The sequence below is a fragment of the Leuciscus leuciscus genome (assembly GCF_965113295.1).
Source record: "Leuciscus leuciscus genome assembly, chromosome: 3".
NCBI lineage: Eukaryota > Metazoa > Chordata > Actinopteri > Cypriniformes > Leuciscidae > Leuciscus > Leuciscus leuciscus.
The window spans coordinates 7,416,321-7,427,149 of NC_138727.1; the positions used below are offsets into that span (position 1 = coordinate 7,416,321).

Consider the following 10,829-nt stretch of genomic DNA (forward strand, 5'->3'; position numbering starts at 1 on the left):
AAAAATACCAGCACACATGCACACTGGAGAAAGCAGCAACCTTCCGTCCAGCTTGACCTAAGAAAGTTAAAGAAGTTCCACGGCGTCACAAGATCCGCCCCGTGACATCATTAGCATAGCATAAATAAGAAGGAGCTGGTCCATTGCTCAGGACCACTTTCCTGGGACTCCGGCTTCTTGACTTCTGCCCCTCTGCTCCTGCACCACAAAACTACATCATGGTGTGTACTTGGATTACGCTTGCTATTTTATCCTACCTTTTTTCATGTTCGTCTGGCTCAAAAACTGTCAATAAGCCCACTGAAAGGAAGTAGGACACCTTTCTTCGATTTTCAAATTGACTTTGGAGGGGCAAGACCCCCCAATCCCAATCTGTTTGTCACTGTTAAAGAGAAAATCATGCAGATGATTTATTCTCTTGCTGGATACATGTGCACTTTTGAAGCAGTTATTTTGCTGATGCCCAAAGAGAGTTTTATGTTTCCAAATGTATTTTAAAATAACTATAAAATAACTAATTATTTAGACTAGACTAGTGTGTATTGTGAGATGTTGGCAGGTTTGCCAACGGGACTGATGCATTATTGTCTTTCTGGCAGGCTGGAGAATTCTCTGCTGACCAGATTGAGGGTGAGTCTTCACACACTGGAGTTTATTACGATGGGAAAATTGCTTTATGACTATAATTGACCAACAAAGTGCAACTATCTCTTCTCTTTGTTATAAATATAAATGGGATGTCAGAAATGTGTAATGTCATGAATTAAGTATGAAAGGCAATTCTTCCTCATTAAAGTAAATAATTACTTTGGGAAGCTTTTAAATATATAAGGCACTTTTTTAATAACACTATACTAAAAAAATTGGTAGCACTTTACAATAAGGATACATAAGACGAATTAACAATGGATTTATTAATCCTAGTTAATGTTAATCTCAACATTTACTAATACATGATTTAAATCAAAAGTTGCATCTGGTAACATTAGATAATGAACCTGACTAACATGAACTAACAAAGAACAGTTGTATTTCTGGTCACACTTTAGATTAGGGTACAATTCTCACTATTAACTAACTATTAACTATGACTTTTGCCTCAAATTACTGCTTATGTATGGTTAGTAAGGTAGTTGTTAAGTTTAGGTATTGGGTGGATTAAGGGATGTAGAATATGGTCATGCAGAATAAGACATCAATATGTGCTTTATAAGTACTAATAAACAGCCAATATTCTAGTAATATGAATTAACTAGTTGCTTATTAGGAACTAAAATGAAAATAAATTTGTATTGCATTTTGAAATGTAGACTGTATAGCAACCCTTTACAGCCCCCCTCCCCTCCCCATCAGTAAATTAATCAATTAATGTTTAATCAAAATATTGGAGGAATCTGTATTCTGAAATCCTGCCTAGACTGTAAAAAGTGGTAACCTGTTATCATTACATTAAAGAGCCATTTTTACCTGATTTAACTCATAAAATTTGTTTTGCTAGTATAAATTAATATATTTAGGTTGATTCAGTGATGCTAATATGTCAGTGATGCCATCAAATCTGCTTAATTTAAGCAAAAAGCAGGATGACTGATACATTGAGTAATCAGTGAGTAGAATGGGAATTATTTGCCATACCCTTTTGCAAAGTAGTCTGATCAAAAGCATAAATTTACTTCTCTACAGAAAGAATTCATAGTTACCAATCCTCTCAGGCATGCAGTTCACAGCCTGGTGTTACTCATTTAGGCGCAGGAAATGTGCGGTTGGTTGTGGGTGTAGGTTACGTTGCTGTCAGCATTCTTGCTTTTGACTTGGGTCAGTCGAAGAGTGCCATATCCATTTATGGCAAGGGCTACTTTCTCTGAGGGTGTCACCTGTCGCGTCACGCATTGAGTGCCGCCTTCATCCAACAGCTGCTGGAGCACAGAAGTTGTAGGATGCTATTTTTCTTTCAACTTAGTCTCCCTCACAGCCCATGGAAATTAAGTTGCTAAGCTCTTTTTAATTCTGCTTCCTTCCTCCTCGCAAAGGAGGGATGTGTAGGAGGCAATGTTAGGACACAAAGTTTCCTTGACCTTGCCTGTTTTGAAAGCAATAATGTCCCTAAATTGTTGTAAAATTAATTAGATAGACAGATAGACAAACAGATAGATAGACAAACAGATAGACAGACAGATAGATAGATAGATAGATAGATAGATAGATAGATAGATAGATAGATAGATAGATAGATAGATAGATAGATAGATAGATAGATAGATAGATAGATAGATAGATAGATAGATAGATAGATAGATAGGCATATTTTGTACGTTAGTCCAAATTATGAGATTAAAATCCACCTTAAAAATGCCTACCTTCTTCCAGATAACTGCAAAGGTCCCTTGTGTTCTTCTGTTACAGACTTCAAAGAGGCTTTTGGCCTCTTCGACAGAGTTGGTGACAGCAAGGTTGCCTACAACCAGGTTGCCGACATCATGCGCGCCCTGGGACAGAACCCCACCAACAAGGACGTGAAGAAAATCCTGGGTGACCCAACCCCTGACGGTAAGAGTTTTACTTTATATAATGCTAGCTTAAACGAATGGACACAATTTGAAATGCTTTACAAACCCTCACTGACTTGTGATGTGTGTGTGGTACTGTGCGCACACAGATTATGCCAACAAAAGAATTGACTTTGAAGCTTTCCTGCCAATGCTGAAGACTGTTGACGCCATCCAGAAGGGAACCGTTGATGACTACGTTGAGGGTCTGCGCGTCTTCGACAAGGAGGGTAACGGCACAGTGATGGGCGCTGAGCTGCGTATTGTGCTGTCAACACTGGGTGAGTAAAAATTAAATGATTATGTCATTAACACCATGCATGTAAAAGAAAATTACGTCATATACTCTTGCTTACAAAAAAATGACCACAGGCAGCACAGTGATCAGAAATTATGTATTTTGACATACACTACTTTTTAAAAGTTTGGAGTTAGTATGACTTCTTATTCTTTTTAAACTTAGTCTCCTATGCTCACCAAGGCTGCATTTATTTGATAAAAAATACAGTAAAAATTGTGAAATATTGTAATAATTCAAAAAATATTTTGTTATTTTAAAATGTAATTATATCCTGTGATGACTAAGCTATTTCTCCAGTCTTCATTGTCACATGATCCAATTCATTCTAATTTGCTAAATTGGGTCTCAAGAAACATTTCTTATTATTATCAATAATATTATTTGAATATTTGATGAAAAAATAGCATGGTACTACCAGTTTTCTATTGATTGATTGATTGATTGACAAATGAATATGGCTATGAATTATATTAATTTGATTAAGAGTACTGAATAAGTACCATATTTATGTACACTGTAAAAAATGCTGGGTTGTTTCAACCCATGTTTGGGTCAAATATGGACAAACTCAGCCGTTGTGTTTAAAATTTTTACCAACGGTTGGGCTTGTCCATATTCGACCCAAACATGGGTTGAAACAACCCAGCATTTTTTAAAGTGTACCATTGTAATCGAAGATACTCTTGCGTTACCATGTCCAAAAACCATAATAATACCATGGATACTTTTCAATATATGTTAAATATTTGTCTTAACCAATACATTTCATGGCACCGACAGGTGAGAAGATGACCGAGCCCGAGATTGACTCTCTCATGCAGGGACAGGAGGATGAGAACGGCAGTGTCCACTATGAGGGTATGTGTTTGGAAAACTTCTTCACCTTCTGATTTAACCCTTCTCTCTTAAAAATGAAGCTTCTTTATTGGAATCTATGGTTCCATGAAGAACCTTTAACATCCACAGAACCTTTCCATTACCCAAAAAGTTCTTTATAGTGAAAAAAAGGTTCTTTAGATTTTTAAAATGTTCTTCACACTAAGAAAAAAACATGGTTCTTTTAAGAACAATTCAATGAAAGGTTCTTTGTGGAGCCAAAATTTGTTCTTCTATGGCATCACTGCAAAAACCTCTTTTTGGAACCTATATTTCTAAGAGTGTAACTTGTTTTAGGACACACTGCATAGTGACTGTACTGGCAGTCTTTTCTGCACTTATTGGAATGATATAATAAGCTCACGTGTCACTGTATCATTATGACCATTATTTTTAGAAGCCACCTCAGGCCTTGTATGGCGAGCCAGTAGGGATGATCTTTCCTTATGCACGTCTGCTTCTCCTCTTACAGCTTTCGTCAAGCACATCTTGTCCGTGTAAGAGGCCGTCCGCTGAGGGAGTGGTGAAGAAGGCTGAAATATATCTGCAGACCCCATGGTGTCAGGACATCCATTATGTTTCGAAGACCAATCAATAAAAAGGACTATGGAATGTCACTTCTAAACCATTCTGGTTTTTTTCCCCTTTATTTGTTTCTCCCCTCTCGCCCACCTTTTTGGAAGTTACATCGTCATGCAGTTGACCCTCCTTGCCTTCTTGTTCCGCCCGGGGCGGCTGTCCACAGTGGGATGGAGAACGGGGAAGAAGGAAAAGGCCACTCATGAAGTGAGGGTTGGTTTCCTCTTTCTCCACCCATCCAGGGTTACAACAGCAACGCCAGCTGTGTGTTAAAGGCACATGACATTGCTGTGGCTAGGCTGCCAATATTCCCCTATCCCAATTTTCACACAGTCATTTCACAATAAACCTTTTTCCAAAAGTACATAGAGTTCTTCCTTTTTATGCTAACCGATTTGGTCAAATTGTGAAGCACAAGTGTATGTTAAAATTCTAGATAAGAGATGCCTATACGGGCGATGCAAATTTGAATTTAGCTTGCATCTTTTGCAGATCCCAAATCAGTGGCAAACATTAAAAAAGAAACTTGCGGATGCGTGTGTATCTTTAAAAAAAAAAAAAAAGCTTAGTTTATGTTAGAGGTGAAAATCATCCATACTGGATACAGTCTTTCTGAAAATGTGCAACAAAATATCTGAGTTACTTTTACAAATAAGTAACTTAAGTTGCTTTGTTTTCCCATTTCTTGACTGACAGCTCTCTTGTCCTCATGTTGAGAGTAATCAGGAGTAAGTGCAGAGGCATTGTGTGCGCGATGTAAACATGTTGCTTATTGTAGTTCTAGACTAATGTGAGCATGTATTTACTTATCTCACTTGCACAAAAACAGATAAAATATTCATCAATATTTGAGCTGCACCCTCCACTGTACAGACGTGAATTTGCATTTCCTTAATCCTGAGGCTTATTCATTCCACTTTTGGAGTGAAACGGCTTTTACATTTGCCAAAAATATAACTTAAAAAATTTTTTTTTTAATAAAATTAAAGGTGCATTTTGTAATATTTAAGAGGATCTGTAGACATAAATGCAATATAATATAACTAAGTTTTCAGTGGTGTATAAAGACCTTACATAATGAACTGTTATGTTTTTATTACCTTAGAATGAGCCATTTCTATCTACATACGAAGAGTTGCCATCTGAAATTTTCTTCTCAAATGATCATTTTTATCAAGCTTGTATATTTAAGTTCAGTAAATTCACTTAAATGGCAATGCAAATGACCTATTAATTGTCATTTAAGTGAAATTACTGAACTTAAATATACGAGCTTGCTAAAAATGATAATTCTAGAAGAAAATTTCAAACGGCACTTAGAGGCTTTTGCATCTGAACTCTTCATACACTGCGGTCTATGGCGGGGCCCCTTACATTGAAATAGCCATTTTGCGCCGACATGTTTCTACAGCAGCCCTAAACGGACAAACGCGTTTCGTCACTATAGTTGTCCTTCGTGCAAAGAAGCTAGCTAAAGTCAGCGAATAAAACACTAACACAAGTAACAATAATATTCACAATACCATATCATTTTTACTGAATAATAAAGTAAACATAATTTCTTAATTTATCGTTGTAAAGAAACATCATTGCTTAACTGTCTCTGCTGTCTCAGACGATGACATCTTTTCCTGTCGGCCACCGTAACTTTTGTTGGTTGCAATTCGCAACCTCACCACTAGATGTCGCTAAAAATCACACACTGCACCTTGAATCCCAGCCAAGAAGAGAAAACAGTAACACAACACATTACTTTCCCCCATTACTTTTAAAAGTAACTTTCCCCAACACTGTGCAAGGAAATGTATAGCAACACATAGAGGAAATGAAGCTGGACATTAGAGAATTCAAGTCTCAGTATTCATATGCAACAAGGTCCCATCCAAAAGCCAAAAGCGTATGGTAACGGTTTTTAATGCCTGTTTTCATATGAAATATCTACATGGTTCTCAGAGAATATTTCAAGTGACTTTAAACAAACTGTATCTAAGAACAAATATTTAGACTTTACAATAAGGTTCCATTTGTTAAGATTAGTTTACTATTAGTTAATATGAACTAACAATGAAAAATACTTCCAAAGCATGTATTAGGCCTAATCTTTGTTAATGTTAATTTCAGCATTTACTAATACATCATTAAAAACAAAAGCTGTGTCTGTTAATATTATTAAATGGACCTTAACATAAATGAACAATGAACACCAGTAGGCCTAACGTTAACAAAGATGAATAAATATTTTTAACAAATGTAGTTGAAGGTAATGAAGCCTGTACTGTTACCAAAATGTTGATGATCTACATTGAATTTATTTAATTTTGTTCAAACTATAGGCAAACACTTTTCATTGGAAACAAAGTAAAAAAACGTCACATGCATTAGCCTATTTTTCTGTTAGAAAACATTTAATAAAGATATAGAAGGACATACAAATGATCTAAATTAATATGGAAATATTTGATTGATGACACAGGAAAAATAAAGAAAGAAAACTTGACAACACCAATAATAGCCATGGCAAAATGCTGAGCAAAAATCTTTTAAAAACTTAGCCTTTATACAGTATAGGCTTATATATTTTTTGTTTTAATGGTGTTTACAGTGCCGTTGTTATCCATATTTAATAGAACACTCCAGAAATATATTTTTTATTATTTATAAATATATATTATAATTTTTTATTTTTTTAAGCAGCAGTCAGAGTTAGTTCTCAGACAGAAAAATAGTTCAAAGAGTCATTAAAAAAGTAGACAAAAGCAAGGTATTTTGGACATGACATCCATGGTAACACTATTTTCTATAAATTACCTTGAATATTATCTAAATACCATGGAATATGAATATGGTAATACTTCTCACCTGGCACATATGTGCTTCTGTGTCACTTCATTTCCAGGATTTTGTTATATACCCCTAGATTATTATACGGGGTCGTTGGCTCACTCTGTACGCTAGATGGCGATGTTTATCAGTGGAAGAGAGCAGTACAAAGGAGGGTTTATTTTTTTTCTTGTTGCGACTGCAGAGGTATTTTGTCCTATCCGGGAGCCGTACTTGCTTAAAGCAGATTCATACGATGGCGAATGTGAAGTGCTGCAGCGAAGGCCCCTCTAAAGAAGGAGGTGAAACTGTCAAAACTGTTTTAATTTTGCAATGAATTAACTCTTAAAAGTCTTCGAGAATATTTGTAGTTCTTGTATTTTTGAATGTAGTTAAAAAATAAAGTCATAGCCATAGATTTAGACTTTTTTGTTAACTAAATTTAGCAAGCTAGCTAAGTTAGCTGGTAACGAGCTGTTTTCTGTTCCATGCTGTGGTTTCAGATGCGTAATATTTAACACTAATATTTAATATACCTTAACAACACCAAATGCATAATGTTGCATATTGTCCAGCTGAATTTTGAACTTTGCAAACACAAGCTGAAAAAAAGTACCATGAGTTTTTGGATGTGTACAATAGTAGTGCCATAATTAATTCGTGGAAGTACATTTGAGTACCATGGTACATGAATTTTAGTAACTTGTTATTTATGTATTTACCGTCTTATACTATCATTGAGGTATTCTTAGAAATGCCTTTATGTACATATATGGTAATTATATGGCGTAGTGATTCTATCATAGAGTAACGTTACCATGTAAATACCATAGGTGGTATGGTAATAATCCATAGGTGATATCATATGATAAATAGTATTGTTGAAGTGTTAATATGTGCTATTGTCTACAGTTACAAATGTTACTATGGCAGGACCATGGTACATTTATGTTATCATCAGACAGTAATACCATAGTACTTTGATATTTACCACAGGAATTATTACCATGTCTGTACCATGGTTCTGCAATATTGTAGTGTTTGTAACTAGACAATTGTACATTTTAACACTTCAATTTCCAGTGTTTTGCTGAAAGTAGCCAGTTCCATTTTATTTGGTATTACTGTTGTATCTGACAATTAGTTCTAGTCAAATGAATCAAGCTAATCAATTAGATTTTAGGCTCAACAGCTTCTCTCTGAGCAGGTCCTCCTGGCGTCCCTCATCTTTCAGGTAACTGTAGCTCACCTTTGGTCTCCAAGGCAACAGTCGCTCACCTTGGTAAGTTGTTTCGCCTCCAGCAGGACCAGAAGAGAAGGGAAGCAGTGTGAAAACTAAGACTGTCTCTTCCAGCACGGCATCAGGGGACAGTCTGCGAAAGCGGCCTGCTCATGAGATCGATCCAGAAGATGAGGCTAAAAGCAAGTCAGCTCCCCCTAAAATGTTCAAATCGGGGTTTAGCATGACTGCGAAGAAGCCTACGTCCATCTCTATCAAGCTTGGAGCAAGTGTATGTCTATGTTGTTCTGCGTACATACTTCTACATAGATTTTTCTTAAACTAAATAAGGCTTCCTTGAGTTTTTAAATTTTGAACATTTAAAAATGGTGTTTTGTTCCTCCTATTTTAGAAACCTAAAGAACCCACACCTGCCTTACCTGCCAAGAAAGCTGGACTTGCATCTGTTTTTAACGAGGATGATGATGTATGTGTCATTCATTAATATAGTAATTTAATAATAATGATGTATGTGTGAAGTCATGTAATAATTTATTATGTGCTGTTCTCGTTACATTTGTTTCTTACATATTTACCGTATTGACAAAGTACGAATGTTTAATATAATATAGTGCATGGATAATTATTAGGCAAGTTAGATATTTAAAAACAAAAAATTGGTCTCGTTATAATTTTAAAATTTCTGTAGAATTGCATCCTTCTCATAGGCATTTCATAATTATTATTTTTTGGTCCTTTTTACCTGTAAAAGAAAACCTGTTTATAAATTAAGCACATCGGAATATAAGGCGTTTTTCACTTCCATCCCTCGTTAACAATTATATATCACTTATAAATGATTATATATGATCTATATTTGAAGTTAAGATTGATGTGGTTTGGAATTGGTCAAATGCAAACAAATATGATCAGAATATCAACTTATCTAATAATTTTGCATGCACTGTATGTTTAAATGTCCGTTTTGTAACCTTTTTTTTATTTGATGTTTCAGAGTGAGCCTGAAGAAATGCCACCCGAAGCAAAGATGAGGATGAAGAACATTGGCAGGTTGGATTTCATTTTAATTCAACTAAACTTAAAGGGTTAGTTCACCCAAAAATGAAAATTATGTCATTAATGACTCGCCCTCATGTCGTTTCAAGCCCGTAAGACCTCCGTTCATCTTCGGAACACAGTTTAAGATATTTTAGATTTAGTCCGAGAGCTTTCTGTCCCTCCATTGAAAATGTATGTATGGTATACTGTCCATGTCCAGAAAGGTAATAAAGACATCATCAAAGTAATCCATGTGACATCAGTGGGTTAGTTAGAAGTTTTTGAAGCATCGAAAATACATTTTGGTCCAAAAATAACAAAAACTACGACTTTATTCAGCATTGTATTCTCTTCCGGGTCTGTTGTCGACTCCGCAGTGACGCTGCTGACGTGTTATCTGGTGCGTCCGAGCTTCGTTTACAGTCTGAGGGAGACGCACGCTCGTGAACTCGGATTGACAACAGACCCGGAAGAGAATACAATGCTGAATAAAGTCGTAGTTTTTGTTATTTTTGGACCAAAATGTATTTTCGATGCTTCAAAAACTTCTAACTAACCCACTGATGTCACATGGACTACTTTGATGATGTCTTTATTACCTTTCAGGACATGGACAGTAGCCTATACCGTACATACATTTTCTATGGAGGGACAGAAAGCTCTCGGACTAAATCTAAAATATCTTAAACTGTGTTCCGAAGATGAACGGAGGTCTTACGGGCTTGAAACGACATGAGGGCGAGTCATTAATGACATAATTTTCATTTTTGGGTGAACTTACCCTTTAAGTTTAGTTGTAAGTTATAGTACTGTACTGTATAATACAGAACTGTTGACAACCTTTTGATTTTCAGAGAAACGCCCACATCAGCTGGACCCAATTCCTTCAACAAAGGAAAGCAGGGATTCTCAGACCATCAGAAACTTTGGGAGAGGAAGCTTAAATCCCACACAGACAAGTAGTGTCTGGCTTCTTTCAATAGCTTGCTTTTTGGCACAGAGATATTTGTCCTATCTGTCTTTGTTTGACAAACATTGTACAAATGTATATATGTAATGAATGTTTATGCTATCAAGCATCTTTTTATTGTAGCTATTTCATTTTTTTTTTTTTTTTACCATGCTGTGGTTAAAAATGCCTTCCTGTGTAAGGTGCAAATCACAACAGAGAAAATGAGCATAATCGTTATTGCTGTACAATGGTATGTGCCGCACCGCAACCCCTGTTATCATTTGCCTAGTTTAGTTGTTCTCCAGAGAAGGAATGTAGTGGTCCAGTCATTTAGGATTGTTTAAGTTTCGTTTATAGCAATGAAAGAAGACTGTAGTTTATAATTCACTAATAAATGAGACGTGGTATCAATTTAAGGATCTGAAGGATCTTTTTTTCTAGTATGTTGTAATCAGTGGGTCTTTGTCATTATTTCCT

The 10,829-nt window shown here is 35.8% G+C and overlaps 2 protein-coding genes across 3 annotated transcripts; both read left to right on the forward strand.

Moving 5' to 3' along the window:
- Nucleotides 1-100: 100 nt before the first annotated feature.
- mylz3 (myosin, light polypeptide 3, skeletal muscle) lies at nucleotides 101-4,666 on the forward strand. Its single transcript, XM_082163974.1, has 6 exons — nucleotides 101-221; nucleotides 600-630; nucleotides 2,404-2,547; nucleotides 2,657-2,827; nucleotides 3,628-3,705; nucleotides 4,196-4,666. Exons 1-6 carry the CDS (start codon nucleotides 219-221, stop codon nucleotides 4,222-4,224), a joined length of 456 nt encoding a protein of 151 aa, XP_082020100.1. The 5' UTR covers nucleotides 101-218; the 3' UTR covers nucleotides 4,225-4,666.
- Nucleotides 4,667-7,310: 2,644 nt separating this feature from the next.
- Nucleotides 7,311-10,763, forward strand: pcnp (PEST proteolytic signal containing nuclear protein). Of its 2 annotated transcripts, none has more exons than XM_082163969.1 (5): nucleotides 7,311-7,424; nucleotides 8,425-8,633; nucleotides 8,754-8,828; nucleotides 9,357-9,412; nucleotides 10,255-10,763. In XM_082163969.1, exons 1-5 carry the CDS (start codon nucleotides 7,379-7,381, stop codon nucleotides 10,361-10,363), a joined length of 495 nt encoding a protein of 164 aa, XP_082020095.1. In that variant the 5' UTR covers nucleotides 7,311-7,378; the 3' UTR covers nucleotides 10,364-10,763. The 2 variants fall into 2 exon arrangements, with proteins under 2 accessions (XP_082020095.1, XP_082020096.1); XM_082163970.1 differs by having other exon boundaries at nucleotides 7,335-7,424; nucleotides 8,428-8,633.
- Nucleotides 10,764-10,829: the final 66 nt, after the last annotated feature.

Bases quoted from the DNA above. Each gene is read 5' to 3' on its own strand.
- mylz3 (XM_082163974.1), top strand. The intron at 631-2,403 runs GTGAGTCTTCAC...CTTCTGTTACAG, and splicing joins CTCTGCTGACCAGATTGAGG to ACTTCAAAGAGGCTTTTGGC. The intron at 2,548-2,656 runs GTAAGAGTTTTA...GTGCGCACACAG, and splicing joins GGGTGACCCAACCCCTGACG to ATTATGCCAACAAAAGAATT.
- pcnp (XM_082163969.1), top strand. From the start codon at position 7,379: ATGGCGAATGTGAAGTGCTGCAGCGAAGGCCCCTCTAAAGAAGGAG. The intron at 7,425-8,424 runs GTGAAACTGTCA...TTTCGCCTCCAG, and splicing joins AGGCCCCTCTAAAGAAGGAG to CAGGACCAGAAGAGAAGGGA. The intron at 9,413-10,254 runs GTTGGATTTCAT...TTTGATTTTCAG, and splicing joins AGGATGAAGAACATTGGCAG to AGAAACGCCCACATCAGCTG.